The 17,985-nt window shown below is 42.6% G+C and overlaps 1 protein-coding gene across 1 annotated transcript; it reads left to right on the forward strand.

The window, feature by feature from the left end:
• Positions 1-6,060: 6,060 nt before the first annotated feature.
• On the forward strand, positions 6,061-17,094 carry LOC125432991 (probable E3 ubiquitin-protein ligase makorin-1). Its single transcript, XM_048497211.1, has 8 exons — positions 6,061-6,220; positions 10,779-10,898; positions 12,209-12,531; positions 13,068-13,171; positions 14,190-14,392; positions 15,356-15,466; positions 15,649-15,793; positions 16,220-17,094. The coding sequence occupies exons 1-8, from the start codon at positions 6,144-6,146 to the stop codon at positions 16,361-16,363; spliced, it is 1,227 nt and encodes a 408-aa protein (XP_048353168.1). The 5' UTR covers positions 6,061-6,143; the 3' UTR covers positions 16,364-17,094.
• The last annotated feature ends 891 nt before the right edge of the window (positions 17,095-17,985 follow it).

A 17,985-nucleotide genomic window follows, 5' to 3' on the forward strand; every position in this document is an offset into this window, starting at 1 on the left:
GACCTTTCAGTGCTGCAGAGACAAATTGTAAAGGTGAGACCTATTTAAGATTATAACTGAGCAGGAAAGTGCCCTTACGCCGCTGGATTTCTGTATTACATATCCTTGGTTCTCTTACTCCTTTCAAGTTGATTTTCCTAACATCAAACATGGTTTTTAACTGTAAGGAGTAATGTTAACAGTTTCTCCTGACAAATTACACATGTAGTCCTTGAAATTATTGTTGTTAGAAATTTGGCAAATTGTTTCCCTACCGGTTCCATTCTAGAATGCTGCTAATGCAGATCCTATAATGTAATACTGTTTTCTCTCCAGGTTCCATAAGGGTCATGGTATCCTTTACAGCATAGGTGTCAAACTGGTGGCCCTCCAGATGTTATGGACTTCAGTTCCCATCATCCCCTGCCAGCAGCTGGCAGGGGATGATGGGAACTGTAGTCCATAACATCTGGAGGGCTGCAAGTTTGACACCTGTTCTTTACAGTCTCTAAACCATAGGATAGTTCCATTTGCTCACAGCTTAGATGCAATGACTAATAGATGTAATTGGGAAACAGGGAACTTAATCATCGCAGTCGTTTTCCAGCTGAACTCTGATGTACTTGCCAGTACTTGGCTTTACTGTGCCTCTTTTACTGGATCAGAATAACTGGGGGTTGTGATGTTCCACCTCTACCACACAGAAATAATGTGACTGTTACTAAGGTGATTTGAAGAGTTCATGTAGTAGATGGGCATGTATCACTGACAAGACTGATTTGCAATTTTTAACTTTGAGTCCCTGTCCTGGACCTTCAATCTACTAGTACCTGGCTATCCCTCATAAAATGCTGGACATGTATTTCCAGCACCTGAGGAATGTTGCATTTATTATTGATTATTATTATTATTATTGTGGGAGGGGGGGGTGTTGTAACAATCCTCAAACTGAAATGTATATTTTTGCTAGAAATACAAACTCCAAGTGTTTTTAATAATATAAATAGTGACTGACAACTTTAAATAAATTGGAAGTATTTAAGAAACAATTACAATATAGCATTTCTTTCACCCATTTCAGATTGTTAATGGGCTGCCTTGGGGACCTGAATTGTGTGGAATGGTAGCATATAATTTTTTAAAACAAGTACATTTCTTTGTTTACTTTATGTATGGTCTGTATCACTCCCCAGTAGGTACGCAAGTGGCTTGCATCATTCGCCTCTCCTCCTTCAGGTTATCCTCACTACAACCCTATGAGGCAGGTTAAACTGAAAGCATGCGACAAGGTCCAAGGTCACCCAGGAAGCCTTCGTGACAGGGAGGGAATTAGAATCTGGGATAATTAGGTGTCATCAGAACTCTGCTTGAGTACCCAGTTGCCTCATAATATGTTGTGCGCACTCCACTTCTTTAATGGGTGAATTCTGTTGGAGAAGAGTGTAAGTTTTGTAGAATTTAATTTACCCTCCCATGTCAGATCCCCAGAAAGTGCCCTTGCACTCCCAGGGTGCTTCAGCCCTCACCTACAGGGGCCGTCTGCTCCTCAGTTTGCCTCTTGCTGCATCTGCATGACACTTGTCGGTCACATACATGAAACTTGAAACCTAAACCTTACAGAACACAAGAAGAGGAGTTTGGATTTATACCCCTCCCTCCTGCAAGGAGACCCAAAGGGCCTTACAAACTCCTTTTCCCTTCCTCTCCCTACAACAGACACCTTGTGAGGTAGGTAGGGCTGAGTTCTGAAGAACTGTGACTAGCCCAAGGTCACCCAGCTGGAATGTAGAAGTGGGGAAACAAATCTTGTTCACCAGATAAGATTTACTAGTAATGCCTGTTGGAGACCCCATACCTAGTGCTGTGAAAAACCTTTGACAGCTTCTGGAGAGTCAGAGTTGAACGTACTAACTTTGCTAGAGGATTGATCTTGACTCAACATGAGGCAGTCTCATGTATTCACAAACACTAAAACAGTGGCTGTAAAACAGATCCAGATTATTCCATATATTCATACTCTGTCTTTGTGGGGCACTCATCATTCTTCAGAATTCTTTTGCACAATGTTTTTTTACCAGAAAGATCTTGATGCATGTATTGAATGTACTTTATCTAATTCAATAGAATTGATATGCCTGATGTTTTTTACCTGATTGCATGAAATGTGGCCTGGGTCTGAGATATCTGTCTTTAGGGGAAGTGTGAGAAGATGGCTATTCTTTTCCCCTTTTATTTTACAGGCTATAGTTCCATCCATGGAAATCCTCAGTGGGATCCAACCCATTGTTAGGAATGTTGGAAGAAAGTTTGTTGGAATGATTAAAACATAAAGACCCACTTTTAAGTGCATTCTCCTCACACATAGAATGCATTGCTCCAAAGGCAGGTCTAAATTTGTTTTGTTGTGTGCATGGATTTCACCTTATGCTGTAGTTGTTCCTAAAAATACTGAAAGCAGAACCTATTATTCTAGTGTTATCTGATGAACAACAAGAACTGCAATATCTATAGTTACAAATATCTAAGCACAGTTAAGAGCACTAATCTGGAGAACTAAATTCAGTTCCCCACTCTCCACAATGAAGCCTGCTGGGTGACCTTGGGTCTGTTGGAATTCTCATCCCATGTAGAGGCAGGCAATGGTGAATCTATCTTTGAACACATCTCTTGCCTTGATTTTGGGTTCGCCATATGTGAGATGTGACTTGATGGCACTTTCCATCATGAAGCACATCACTTCAGAAGCAAACATGCTCCTGAGACAGACAGCATAGATCATTCTATGGTAAACTCTCTGTTGTCTTTGTATCTTATTTGAAACTGGAAAAAAATCTTTCTCATTGTCTCCTTGAGCTTCTGAGCCAACAAGAAACATTCTCTTCTTTTGTGAACAAAGGACCAACCAATTTTCTGAGGTAAGATTTTTATTCTGCTCTTTTTCCAAAGAGTTCCAAAGATATGTGATTCTTCCCTCCCTATCTTATCCTCACTACAACAGTGAACTTCAGGGCAGGATGTGGGGGGGGGGGGGGAGAGCAGTGGCTGGGGACAGGACTGTGCCTCCAAAGAGCCAGTCAGCAGTGTGGCTGCCAAAAGAGGAGGAGAAAGCCCATTTTTGGGAATGACACCACCCTTTTTGTGGCATAAGCCTGTGCCGCAAAAAGGGGCACTCCTGGACTGAAACTACACTGGGAGTTGACTAAAGTCAGCTCTGTCCTTGAAATGCTCCCCCTCCATGCTGGCACATGCCCCAGCAGAGCAGAAGCAATGGGGGCAGACTTCTGGATTTGGGCACCATGGATTCAGGTGGCGTGTTACCACCGAGGTAAGTGCCTCTGCACTGGTGTACATGCCTTCTTGCATGAAGCTGGTGGCAATGGTGGCAGTGCACGCCACTTCCAATGCAGTTATGCCACTTCCAATGCAGCTTCCGCACCACCACACAGCAACACCAGTATCCACCATTTTTGTTTATGTTTGCAAAAAGTTGACTAAGAAAGGAATTCTGCAAATGGGTGGTAATTTCAGATGTTAAATAAAAAGAATAAAACAAATCCAGTGGCATCTTAAAGACTAGGATGTTGGAATCTGCTGGCATTTTGTTAGGCTGCAATCTTAAGAACTCTTTCATTGGAATAAGTCCCACTGAATAAAATGCAAGTTACTACTGAGTAGACCTGCTTAGGCTTCCTGGATTCCTGTTTTATTCTGCAATTTGTGAACTATATTCAAAAGAACTCTATGTATGAGAGTTATGTGTCCTGCAACCAGTAAGTAATGTCGCCCAATTTGGCTTCCGTGCCTGGCTTGTGTGTTATTTAAAATTACTCTCCAGCTTTGTGAATACCTATATATATTTTACTTCTGTCAACTGGACATGACCTTGTGTGTTCCAGAGGATTCTGATGACCTGCTAATTTTTATAGTTTAAAAGAGAATATATATATGCCGAGAATCTGTGGTACCTCTTGCTATCTGCGTTGCACCTTACTATTGTACCATTGCATTAATTTCTCACAAAGTAAACTGTTACTCAAAATTCTTACAACAAAGACTGTTTTCTTATTTGGAATAAGAAATGCCAGATTTTCAAGTTGGATTCATAAAACAGAGATGATATTGCAAATGTACATTGGTTATTGGAGCATACAAGAGAGTTCTAGAAGAAAATCAGCTTGTGTTTCATAAATTACAATAAAGCTTTCAGCTATGTGGCTCATGAGAAAACTATGGTTGGTGTTAAAAGGAATGGGTGTGCCACAATATCTGATTGTTTTGATGTACAACATGTACTCTGGAAAAGTGGCTTCTGTTAAAGCAGATTATCAAGAAACAGAATGGTTTCCGATTGGCAAAAGTGTCAGACAAGGATGTGTTTTATCTCCCTATCTGTTATTTCTTTACGTTTATTTTTTATTAAATTTATACCCTGCCCAATTCCTGGGCTCAGAGCGGCTTATAAGTATGGTTAAAACTCATCTATCAACAGTTTACATAAATTAACTCTAAAATAATTTCCTAGACCAATTCTAAAATATAGTTCCTTTATGGTGAAACAAGTCAATACAATGGTGAAACAAGTCAATACAATCTGAGCCTAAAATAGCTAATTCCCCATCTGTGTGTCTCCATTCATCAAAATGGGAGGGGGGGCACTAGATGGAAGTGCAAGATGTCATTTATAGTTAATGGTTTGGGAGGCCAGCAATTTTTGTTGGAATAACCTAGATTCACAGAATGGCCTCAACGAAAAGCCCAGTGGAACATTTCAGTCTTGCAGGCCCTGCAAAACTGATGAAGGTCCCAGATGGCCCCAGTGTCAGCTGCTAGAGAGTTCCATTGAGCTGGAGTCAGGGCCAAAAAAGCCCTGGCTCATAAGGGCTGGGGACCACCAGGATGTTACTGTCGGAGGACCAAAGTGTCCTCCATGGACGATATGGCGAGATGTAGTTTTGAAGATATGAGGGCCCACACTGCTCAAGGCCTTATAGGCCAAAAACAATGCTTTGAACATGATCCAAAACTCAACAGGTAACCAGTGAAGTTGGGAAAATATTGGTTACGTACTCTCCCACTGGAGTTCTGGTGAAGAGCTTCGCCACTGCATTCTAGACCAGTTTTAACTTCTAGGTCAATCTCAGAAGCATCCCTGAAATGCTCAAAACCAGGTAAAATAAAAGATAACTTAAGCATGACAAGAGTGACTCTGCTCATGAAAAAAAAGTAACCAGAGGAGTTGTGGCTTCCTTTATAGATTTAGTCTTTCTCATGTTGTGTCTTCCTCTTTTCCTGCTGCCTTCAACTTTTCCTAGCACCATTGTCTTTTCCAGTGACTTTTGTCCTTGTTACGTGATGGAGGGCCTTTTGTTTAGAATTTGTAAATCCAACCTGGCTACTTGCAATTGTTGGAATTAAGGGCGCTACCCTGACTGCGTCGTCATCCCTTTTTATTGCTTGTTCTGCTTAATTACACTTTTGTGTATCTGCCCTCATCAGCTGTGCAACGACCTAATTCCAGTCTCTTGCACACAAAACCACACCTGAAGGATTTATGTCAATATCCAAGTTTCTTTTCCAACCCTGCCTTCCCTTCTGTAATGTTGCTTACCAATAAATAAATACATAAATAAATTGGGACATGACGTCTTTGACTTCAAAGAATCCGAAGAAGCGAAGTTCCGACCCAGGAAAGCACATGTCGGAATGCAAGTTTCTAAAATATCACCGGACTTCTGTTTTACGTTTCTTCCGTGAGCGCGCTTCCTAAACAGCAAATCCATAAATAATAACTTCGTGGGCCTTCCTTCGGCACACACGGACCGTGTGCAAACCCAGCTGCCCCTCCTGCGCATTAGATTAACTTCTGTTTAGTCTTCCGCCAGATCAGCTCAAGGCTCTAGCAGCCGCCCGAGGGACACCGGAAGCTAAGGCATTAAGGTGGCCTCGCTCGGCGCTTTCCCGGGCAGCGTGGGAGGAGGAGAGGCGCTCCCGTTGCAAAGCCCAGCCACTCCATTCGCCGGCCTGGTGGGGGAGCTGCTGGGTGCGCCCGCCTTCCGCTCGCCAATAGGCTCTGCCGACCCAAACCCCTCCCCTGCCTATACATATTTCTGGAGGGAGCGAAGTGGAGTTACGTTTGTTCGAGTCTGAGGCTGGCTGCGAGGGCAATGGAGTCGGGGGTGTTCGTCGGAGACAGTGGCCGCCCAGCAGCCCGGGGCTCCAGCTCCAGCAGGGTCCCGTGCAGGTTGGCCGCCTAGGCGCGAGGGAGGGGGTCCCGCTCTTCCCGCCGGTTTCCCAGGGCAGGGTGTGGGGTGCACATCGGGCCCATGTGCACAATTCGGGAGGAAGGGGGATTTCTTTTTCTCTTCCCTCCTCCCTCTCTAGCGGCGACTTAAGCACTGCTCAAGCACTAGCCGGGGCTGGGAGTTGGAAGTCGGGGGAAAGTGGCTCAGCAGGGGCGGGAATTCTTTTCTCGTGTGGACGGTGGCTTCTCAGTGGCAGGCGAAGTTTTGTGGCTTCCCTTTGAGTTGATCACTCGGCCTAGAGTTTGTAGCGCGCTCGCAGCCTGTGGGTTGAGCTAAGCTCTGGAGGGTCTCGCGGGCGGGGTTGAGCGACCCTTCCTTGTCGCTTCGCTCGGAGGAGGCGGGCGCCTCTAGTCAATTTCTCTGTCTGTTTACGAGAGAGGCCTGGCATTCCAATACATTGCAGGGCGGGGCGATACATGGTAGGCTGGTTGGGCGGGATCTTTTGCTGAGCTCCCGGCAAATAGTTCCAGATCGTCTTCTTTCCTCCTACCTGTGAAAGAAACAAAGTGAACTCTGCTGCGTTTCACTTTTAAATGAAACCAGAATGAAAAGTTTGAATTGAGTCCAATCGCACCTTAGAGACCAGTAAACTTTCCGGGGTATAAGTTTTCCAGAGACAAAGCACCCATCGTTAGAAGGGTGGCTTGAATGTGGCTAAACTTTTGGTTCGGGGCATAGCTATTGCGCAAGTAACTTCCCGCTGCTCTTCCATTCTTTTGGGGAAAGAACAGACTTTGTAGCAGAGTTTCCGGCTGGAAAAACGGTTCCCCTATGGACAGGGAATAGGGAGGGTGAGGAGCTTGGCCTAATATCCTTGATGGCCTTTGGAACTGCAGTGATGGTTGTTTGCCTAGATGCAGTTCTGTTGTCTTGTATCAACAAAGGACTGGTTGGTAACATTAGTCTGCATAAAGAAACAAACTTTCCAAGAAATGTACACTATCTCAAATGCTGCTCCTGGATAGTTAATGCATATAAAGAAAATAAGTTGTGAGTAATCATGTTGGTCCATACAGACTTCATGCCCCCACCCCCACCCCAATCTCGGTGAAAATAGCTTTTAATAATCCCAACCAAAATGATACAGAACACTGCAAATTTTTGAATTAATTGAAACTCTTCATCAGGCTGCATGTTACAAAATATAAGAAAGCAGGTTTTTCAGGCCATGAAGTTATGCTCAGATCATAGGAAAGTCTCATTTGTCTGCAATCATATGTTCTTTTTCTGTTGCTTTCATTATTTCAGACTGTTCTGTGGCTACCACTATTCATGTACTTTCCTCCTTTCAGCTAATGTGGGAGGAGGCCTGTTCCACCCACTGTCTAAAAAGAATGTCCAGCCAACCCCCAATGCTGGGAGCAAAATATGACAGATTTACTAGGATCATAAAATCCCAAGATGCAAATCTAGTCTAGTCACTGGGTGTTTATGTGTGTTTGAGGGGACTATTCCTGGAGTTAAGACACATCCTTTTTCTGGAGGGTGCAGTCAGTTCAGTACTGCTGCATCTTGGATCCAAGCTGAATGTAGGACCCAGGAGAGAGCAGCTAGGCAGGCAGGTGTGTTCAGAGCTATAGAACTTAATTAGGCAGGTGGTTTAAAGATTTATTTGCCTTTTGTGAAAGAATCATAGAGTTGGAAAGAGCCATGTAGACCCTCTAGTCCCGTGGTGGCGAACCTATGACACTCCAGACGTTCATGGACTACAATTTCCATCAGCTCCTGCCAGCATGGCAGTGGAGAATCAACCTAAAGCATCTCTGGCAAGGCATTCAGCCACTGCTTGAAGACTGCCAGAGAGGGGGGAGCTCACCATCTCCCTAGAAAACTGATTCCGCTGCTAAATTATTCTTACTGAAAAAAAAAATCCTTATGTCCAGCTGGTATTTTTATACCTGTCGTTAGTACCTATTATTGCAAGTCCCTTACTCTGCTGCCAACAGGAACAACTCCCTGCCGTCTTCTAAGTGACAGTCTTTGAAATAGCTGGAGAACAATCATGTCCCTCCTCAATCTCATCTTTTCCAGACTAAACATTCCCAAGTCTCTCAGCCTTTCCTGGTAGGACTTGGTTTCTAAGCCCCTGGACATTCTCATTTATCTCCTCTGTGCCCACTCCATTCTGTCTACATCTTCTTCAAAGTTAACCTCCTAGAACAGTGGTTCTCAACCTTCCTAATGCCGTGACCCTTTAATACAGTTCCTCATTTTGCGGTGATCCCCAACCCTAACATTTATCCATTTTACAGATGGAGAACACTGATGCAGAGAGTCTTAGGCGACCCCTGTGAAAGGGTCATTCAATCCCCAAAGGGGTCCCAACCCCCAGGTTGAGAACCACTGTTTTAGAACTGAACACATTATTCCAGTTGTGGCCTGACCAATGTGGTGTACAGCAGGACTATGACATCTTGTCCTTTGGATGTTGTGCCTCTATTGATATGACCCAAGATCTCATTAGCCTTTTTTGGGGGGGCTGGTACATTACCCATTACACTGACAGCTCATATTCAACCTATAGCCCACTCACACCCCTAAATCGTGTTCATACACAGTGTTACCCCAAAATGTACCCCCATCTATACTTATTCAAATGAATGAATCTCCAAATATAGAATTCTTTCCTTATCATTGCTGTATCACCTCTTGTTCACATCTGTCCGCTTTTCCAATGTGTTAAGATCTCGTTGAAGTCTTTCCTTATCTTCTAGGGCAGTGGTGGTGAACCTATGGCACCCCCCTCCCCCCACATCTAGGCTGGCCTGGGCTGCTGGGCTCGATTATTAGCATTAAACCTAAGACCTAGTTTTGAGGAAGCAGTGTAGTGCTGTTAAACCCCACTGATTTTCATGTGAAGAACTACAGCATGATCCTTTACCTGGGAGTAAGCTCGGTTGCTGGCAATGGGGCTTGCTTCTGAGTAAACCCTCCTAGGGTCGTGATTCACCCGTTGGAAGAGTTGCACGGTTGCTTCAAAGCAAAGCCACCGACTACCACCAAGCTTACTCCTCGGAGCCAACCGTTTTTTTTTCTAGACTAAAACCTCAGTATTCAGGTTAAATGGCCGTGGTGGCACTTTGTGATAAATAAGTGGGTTTGGGGTTGCAGTTTGGGCACTCGGTTTTGAAAAGTTTCACCACCACTGTTCTAGGGTGATGGCTGTTCCTCCCAATTTGGTGTCATCTGCAAATTTAATTATCCCTCCACCCCCTCATTCACATCATTTATAAAATCATTGAAAAGTACTGGGCCCAGAACAGAACCCTATGGCATCCCACTGGAAACCTCTCAAATCAGATGAAATACCACTGACAGCTACTCTTTGTGTGCGGTTCTCCAACCAGTTCCCTATCCACCTAATGGTTCTAGAGTCTAGTCTTACTGAACAGAGCTTCATGTGGGACCTGGCCGAAAGCTTCACTGAAAGCACGGTAAAAATGTTGAGGAGCTTCCCACAATCTGGTAAGCTCACCACTCAAAGAAGGAAATGAGGTTGGTTTGGTAGGACATGATAGGAACAAAAGATTTCACAACTTTATTTAACAGTTAGAATACCAATTCCAATACCTCTTCCTTTTGGTGTCTGTCAGGGATGGTTCTCCCAATTTTCCTCTGAGGTGGGAACAGAGAATCTTCCTCAGTCACTTCTCACCATTGCTGACGATGGTGGAGGTGGACTGATACTGCCTCCTGACTAAACTTTATAGCTATTTCATGACTACATTGAGGTTACCTTTCCTGCATTTCCTGCCTATCTTGCCTCCTCCCCAGTTCCTTGTCTTCTCTTTAAAAATTCTAAGTGGCAAGTACTCAAATCAAATACTTAAAATTACCCAGCAGGCTTCATTTGCAGGGGTGGGAAAACAAATCACCCAAGAGCCCACTGCTTATGTGGAGGAGTAGGGAATCAAACCTGCTCCACTGCTCTTAACCATTATGCTGCACTGTCTGTCTGGTGTTCAGTGACACTTGTCATGGTGGACTGAGCATAATGCTGATGTGGCTTATTAAGGAGGGTTTTCAACTACAGCTTGCAAGTGTATAACTTCTGTCGTGTATGTGTGAGGGTAACGTAAGTCAACACTTGTCTTAAAATTTGAAGTTGATTTTTTAAGAAAGCAACCAAGAGGTTCTCCAGGAACATTTTCAAGGATATATTTGAATACTTGCTCTAAATCTGGTTATCAGAATGGTTTCTGGCCATGTCAGGAATTAATTTGGTCTTATTTGGAGGTGATACAATATTAGTAAGCAACACAACTATTCCATAAGTCTGTGGTGGCATAAGTGATAGAACAATATGGCACAATGGACATCCCCATGTTATGTCTTTCATTCTAATGGACAGTGGCACATCTAGATACAGCCTAGGATACCAGTGTATTCAGTTCCTATGGAACATACCAATCGTACAGGTTTGTGTACTAGGATGGTATTTTCTTTCTGAGATGATGGTGACTCGGTAGTAAATTCAGCTTTTTGCTTTATATTCAGAAACTTTGCCCGTGGAGGCTGCAGATGGGGACAGAACTGCCGATTTTCTCATGATAGAAAGATATCTCAGATCTGTAGGTATTTCCAGAATGGGTTCTGTGCCTATGGAGACCGCTGCAGGTAAAAAAAAGACCTTTCTCCCCCACCCCGCCCTTGACAATATAAGTTGTTTCAGTTATTTGTCCTGTTTTCTTTGAAGGCAGGTAGAATTCCAAGAAGTCTAATAAGAATGTGATTCTCAGGTTGCCATTTTACCTGGCTTAAAACCTTCTCGTTTTCCTGTATGTATAGATCAAGCCTTAAACTTGGATGCACCAGAATAGTTCTATAGATTTCTGACCCTGGGATACAGGTGTACTGTCCCTCTTCTATCCTGAAATGCTGCTTGTGGAGGGATTCTAGATTGTGGGGGTGGAGCAGAGGCAAGGAATTGGCACTCTGGGGCTAGAATTCTTTCCATCTGCATTAATACTTTGGCAGCTTCAGCCCTGCAGATATGGATTGGCCCTGTGTGTTATATCAGTCTCATATTATTGTGCGAATGAGAACAGTGGCTTGATAAAGGGCAATACATTTGAGGAGAATGGCTTTGCATTTGAGGAGAATGAAGGATTTTATATCACAGTGATACAGGCTTAAATGCTAAAGTTTGTTCTGGATCCTCTTCTGTAGTGTCAATAAATAGTTTAATGCTCTCTAATTCTTTATTGTTTGTTTTAAATTGGATGTTATAGTTAACAGGTTGGTTGGATGGGGCAATATTGGCAGTGAGGAGAAGAACCATTGGGAAATTCACTACCCATAGTACACTCATGGCACTGCTGTGCTCTGATTTTTTGGTGGGATGCTTGCCTCATGGTACACACCCCCAAACATTGTTTTTCTTTCAGTTATCAATGTCTTAAGCAGGTCACTCACCCCCACTGATACTGAGCTTCTAAGAAGCAACTTGCGTGCTTATTTACTTCATTTATACCCAGCTTTCCCAATGGGAATTTCTTCTCTCTCCTCCATTTTATCCTCACCATAATCTTGTGAGGTAGATTAGACTGAAAATGTGAGTGTCCCAAGGTCACTCAGCAAGTTTCTATGGCAAAGTGCTGATTTAAACCTGGTATCTGCGGTGTTAGTCCAGCACTCTAACCACTACTCTACAAATACTCTCTTCCCTTGGGCTGTTCAGGGGATTTTTTTCCTTTTAAATTTCCTAGGATGCAAGATCTTCTGATTGTCTGTAGATGATCTTTTTCATTGCCCTACTGAGTCGCATGGGGAAATCAAGCTCACTATTAGTGATAGAGGAGCTCTGAAGTTCTGAGTTTGACTGAGAAGACTAGTCACTGAAAATGGGAGTTAGATTTTTGCAGGGCGGAAGATACATTTGCTTGTTGTTCTTTGAATGACACTCCTATCAACATCCAATCTCTTAGCTACCAGCATATCCCGGAAGCACCGGCCTTGTCCAGATGTGGTTCAGAGTCTACCTTCCATGGATTACAGGGAGGTGAGATTTCACTGAACCGCCGGGGCTCAGAGCCAGTCATCTTGCCAGAGGCTTCTGCAAGGAGCTGGGAGGGAGCCCGGCGTGGCTCTGAACCAGCTGTCTCGAGTGTGGCTCAGCTGCAGCGGAACTTTGGAAGCCTGAGCATGTCACTTGATGAGGAAGATGAAGATAAGGAAAAAGTGATCACTGCCTGGCATCCACCTAACTGGGCTCTCAGCAAAGAATTTATCCCCAAGCAGACTCCTTCTGGTAGGTTCCTTGCTGTGCTAATGCTGACAGACTGGTGTGTGGTGGCTTCACACTTTTTGCTGTTCTTTGAGCCCTCAAGTGGAAGGAAGTTGGGTGGGAGGGGGCAGCATTTACTAAGCTTTCAGGATGGAAACATGTCTTTCAAATACAGCAAATTTGTCAACATTTGAGTTGGTATTTACTTGAGTTGACATATTCTGGTTATCTTGTAAGCTGAGTTAAGATACTGTTTTCCCCCCTCTACCCACTTTCTCTGCTTAATCTAGCTTTGATTGATGATCCACAGTCCTCATATTAAAGTAACTTGGTGTATTTAAATATGATTTTGACTTGCCGGTGTATTCCAAAAGAGCCATGAAGTCAATTCAACTGTCTTCTCCTCGGTTGTAAGCACATTTGGAGGACGCTGTAGCTGAATGAGAGCAATCTTTCTCTCACTAGCTTTGCATATCTAGAATATGGGCTATTTCTTTGTGCTATGTTGAACAGACAGGTGGCAGTTATCCATCCTACTTAACTGTTTCTTTGCCTGTCAGGCCCTCAGCCTCATGAACATAAAGTGGACACTGCACCCTTAGAGACAGAAGATACATCTACTAAGGACTCTCCTCCTGCTTCTGTTGTCATACAAGAGTCAAAGGTAGATGGGACATTTGGAGTATGTATGTAGCATATTGTACAATCCTTACTTCATTATGTTGGTAAACCATTTTGGTGATTAAGATTTGCAAACAAGGTATGAATCTTAGAATAATAGAGAAGTTAGAAACCCATTTGTTTATTTGTTTTAAAAAAGCATTGGGATCAATTGGCTGAGATAACAAATAATATAAGACATTGCAGTTCTTACCATTCCCTGGATAGTATAACTCATAGTTCCCTAGATCTGATCCTTCCTCAATTACTTCAGCTGTCCCCAATTGCTTATTTTCCCATTTAAAACAATTTACTCATGTCAGATGATAAAACAACAAACTCCATGCAAACCTACCACTCAGCCTCTTCCCCCACATAGTTCATTAAAAACAGAATAAAAGAAGAGCTGCACATATTGGGCAGCTAAGAGGAGAGATTTAAAAGGGGGGAGGTGAGAATGGTGGGGAGGCGAAAGGCATTAATATGGATCCTGCTTTAAAAAGAGGAGCAGGGGAGGCAAGGCATCACTGCTCAAAGAGATGCAAAAACCCCAGCCATATGGAAGTGATGGTCTCAGGAGGATTTATTCCGTTATATGCAGTTCTGTAACTTATAGAGATCTAATGCATCATTGCTCCAGATTGCCAGGGATGTGCAACAGATATCATGGGTTTAAATGCTGCTAGGACAAGTGGACTATGGTATTTAGTTCCATGTTTCACTGGGAATGGGTAGAATCTAGCTTATATCTTGTTTGGTTTCTTAAAGTTGTGTATAATGATAGCATATCTACAGAGAGTTTCTGTGGATTGTTCCCTATCTCAAATTCAGGATTTTACCAAATAGTTAGATCCTTTCCTGAGAATGGGGCAAAGGCCAACTGTGTGCTGAGCTACAGATCTTGTTGCATGTAATACAGTTGAAGCTGCCAAACTTGTTTCTCCTGAAGGCTGTAGGAGTGGACACAATAGCAAAGAACTGCACTTGAGAAAGTATTAAATGGCCATTATGTTTGTTTTTAGGCAGCTGGTGGCTCAGGAGCTGCAGCAGCCGCAGCAGAGAAAAGTGAGGATGTTGTATGTGGCATCTGCATGGACAAAGTCTATGAAAAGACGTTACCTGAGGAGCGTTTATTTGGTATCCTTCCTAACTGCAGCCATGCCTATTGTGTGGGCTGCATCCGAAAGTGGCGAAAAAGTCGGGATTTTCAAAATGCAGTGATAAAGTAAGCACATTATATAACAATTTGAATAATGTTAGTGTAAATTGGGTGGTTTTCAGGATGCTGTCTGACTTGTATACATCTGTCGGCAGTGACGTCCTACAAGGAAATTACCTGTTCTCTGAAGATTCTGAGATCCTTGTGAACATTCCATTGCAGTATTAAGAGCATTTCCTACCATATGCATTAGTTACATACAGCTTCTGTTTTTGCTGCCCTCAGCAATTCAGAGCTGAGTCTGCATGCGATGTTTAAAAGCCAGTTCCTTTGTCCTATCTATTGGTCTCTGGAGTGACCAGTAGATGTAATGCTGAGTAGAACTCTGCAGATAACAGAAGGTATATTTCTCCAAAGCTTCCTTTAAATGGGCTGCAGTCAATAAGCTGTCTGAAAGAAGAGCAAAACCTGCCCTGAAAAATGGTGTTACAAGATAAGAGTCCCTGCAGGGATAAATCCAAATGTTATGTTTGAGAATATTATATATAGACACAAGTCACCTTCCCTGTGGATGGGGACAAGTGGGAATAAGTGTCCCTGAAGGACACAGCCATCTCTCCACTTCTTTATTTTTTTGCAAATAAATAGACATGTTGTAAGCCAGGGTCCAGCCAATCCCTGGCTCCAGGTCACTGTGGCACTGAGAAATTTCACTGTGGTATCTGATATTTTGAGCAATGACTTTATTGTAGTGTCAAAAGAACAAAGCTTATTTATCACTTCTCATCAGAATATGTTTGAATGTATAACATAAAAATTAGCATTTGTGAAGTTCTTGTCACTTGAGGTGATGTGTTCCTGCAAATAAGGCAGGTGGTTCCAACTTGCAACTGTGAAGACAGCTAACCTCAAAATGGAAGATAGCTCATAGCTAAGGAATCATGGTGACCCCAGCAGTCACATAAATTGTGAATGTTGTCCCAAGGGTCAGATGAATTGTGAATTACTCTTTGTAATATTTGTTCCTAGGGGCTGTCCGGAATGCAGAGTCACTTCAAGTTACTTTATACCTAATAAATATTGGGTCTCTGATACAGATGAGAAAGAAAAACTGATAGAAACTTTCAAGGCACGGACTGGGTAAGTAGCAGATTATACAGGAAAAATCACCTGAAAGTATTCTTTATGTTAAACTGTGTAGATCTTAATTTTCTGCTCTTAAACTGTTGTAACAAAAGTTTCAGACTGACTCCATAGTTTTTGCAAACATTACCCACCTATTGGCTTCCATGTTTGTCTAATAATTTTGTTCATTTCTCTAGCAAAATAAGGTGCAAATTCTTTATCAGAGGTAATGGTCACTGCCCCTTTAAGTCAGAGTGCATTTATCTTCATGAGCTTCCTGGAGGTCAAGTCCCTGTCCCACGGCCACGACAAAGACCAGACCGGCGGAGGCGGCAACCCATTGTAAGTAAAACTATCTTTATCTGCATTTCCTGATGAACCATATAAGTTGCCCAAAAAGAAATATGTCATTCTCAGGGATGGTCCAAGTCAGACCGTCTGTCATTTAAAGGTACTGTACATTGGATTCAGTGGAATCTCATAGAATGCGACATAAAAATGTTGCTGTAATTCACTGTCGTTCTCAACTGTTCCTCTGATTGGGGGACTGTGCGATTGCGGCCCTCTACAGTCCCATGCACAAACGCTGCTTTACCAACAGCTAGACTGTATTTCCTCTAAATTGTGGCTGGCAAGTGAACTATTGCTCCTCAACTGATACACCTGTCTCCCTTGTCTTGCAAAAGCTGCTTGTACTTCAGGCATGCAACTACTTGATAGAGAACCTGCACTGTGATTACAATTCAAGTATGTTTTGTCATATTCCAGATCTACAACCCATCTCCATCTGACAGCTCTGATGAGGATGATAACGACATGTGCCTTGTCCACTGGGCTCTTACTGTTGCGCTGTTAGAGAGAGACTCAGACTTTTTAGATTTCCTATTTTGGGATTCCAGCGATTCTGACTAGTTGATGATGACCATATCATTGGAGGCTGCATAACTGATTCTGGGTACATTTTCCATGACCTAAGACAGGGAGGAAGGGCATAGAGATGAAAGATGTTTTGGCTTTTAATAGACTTAATTTATGGTGGGTTTTGTAGTATTTGTCTGGAAATCAGAAGTTGAGAGCATGTAGTGCAAGACCCATTTCATGCTGGGGAGGCCTCCTGATTCACAGGGAAAAATATCACCACTGTTGGCTCATGACCTACACATCACTGCCATTTTTCTATCCCTTGTCATGATCTTCACATCTTTCTGTCTCTACACAGTTCACATCCTGGAATCCCATCATGGGATCCATCAAGAGGTTGCCAGTGTTTTTTAGAAAAGTTGCCAGGTGCTCAGACTTGATGTTCTCTTCAGAGGCAGAGTGTTTAGCTTTGTTCATGGTGCTGCTATTTGTTTCCTCAGGAAGGCAAATTTGCTGAGCAGTGCTATTATCTACAGCAAGCAAAATATCTTGCTGTTGTAAAAGCAGTGCTTTCTGGTGTCTGTAGTTGGCTTAAACCAGAGTGTAGTATGGGGTACTTTAAATGTAATATCTGAAATTTTTATTGCTGCAGTGATTAGTATTGGAAGCTTCTAATGTTCCTTAATCCTCAGTCCTTAGGACCTGGGATCTGCAAGCCCCTATATGTATTTTTAACTCTAGAAGTATCTGGAGAACATGAAATAAAATGAGCTTTAAAAATATAGCCATATTAAGTTTCTTCTTGTTGATGACTAGTTACATCTTGTTGAAAGATGCAATACAATGCATAAATAACAATATGGACACATGTGTATTCAATATCTTCCTGTGTGCTGCAGTAGCTTTTAGTGTTGAAATGCTTATGTCTCTGTTCATCTGCCACAAGGATAGTTCTGCTTCAGTGGCAAGTCTAGGCATGCATTTGCTTCAGTGTAAATGTGGTTAGGCATAAAGTTGTAAGGGTAGTTCTAAATTAGAACATTCAAATATTGAGGAATCTTGAAATCCTTCAACAATCTTTGAAATGCTTCTAAGGAGGGATGTCTTTGTAATATTAAATCATGCTTGCCTAATTCTGACAGTGGGGGATTAAATGCTTTTTTCTTTCTAAGGAAGCTGTTAGTTCAGTGTATTGGCACTTCATTCTTTGTGGGCCAACTATTCTAGTTCTGACATAACCTATCCTCTCTAAGGATGGCCATGAACCAAGGCAAGTGAGAACTTAGAAGTTATAAAACATGTCCTTAAATTGATATTTTAAGTGCTTTAAGAACTATAAATAGCTGGTTACTAGACTAATCACTTCTTTTCCATGCTGAAAACCCATTTCCTCTATAATTGAATACAGGTAAAATGTTTACTGTTGACGCCCAAAGTACAAACCTTGCTTTACTCAATAATACTGTGATCATAAAAACCTGGTAGAAGTAGCAGTGGAAGAGCTCGAGTTGGTCCATGATTAAGACAAAGTACTTCCAAGGAGATCAGTTCATTATTGAGGAATTACTTGTTTGCTTGGGTAGACTGGTTAACTGCCCACAATTTATAAATTATGAAAGCCTTTTCTTTGCTTTGGTAGGCAGAATGCTAATGCCTGCTTTTATAAACATAAA

The sequence above is a fragment of the Sphaerodactylus townsendi genome, linkage group LG05 (genome assembly GCF_021028975.2).
Source record: "Sphaerodactylus townsendi isolate TG3544 linkage group LG05, MPM_Stown_v2.3, whole genome shotgun sequence".
Classification (NCBI taxonomy): Eukaryota; Metazoa; Chordata; class Lepidosauria; order Squamata; family Sphaerodactylidae; genus Sphaerodactylus; species Sphaerodactylus townsendi.

Coding starts and splice junctions, on each gene's coding strand:
- LOC125432991 (XM_048497211.1), top strand. CDS start 6,144: ATGGAGTCGGGGGTGTTCGTCGGAGACAGTGGCCGCCCAGCAGCCCGG. Junction 6,221..10,778: donor TCCAGCAGGGTCCCGTGCAG/GTTGGCCGCCTA, acceptor CTTTATATTCAG/AAACTTTGCCCGTGGAGGCT. Junction 15,794..16,219: donor GGCGGAGGCGGCAACCCATT/GTAAGTAAAACT, acceptor GTCATATTCCAG/ATCTACAACCCATCTCCATC.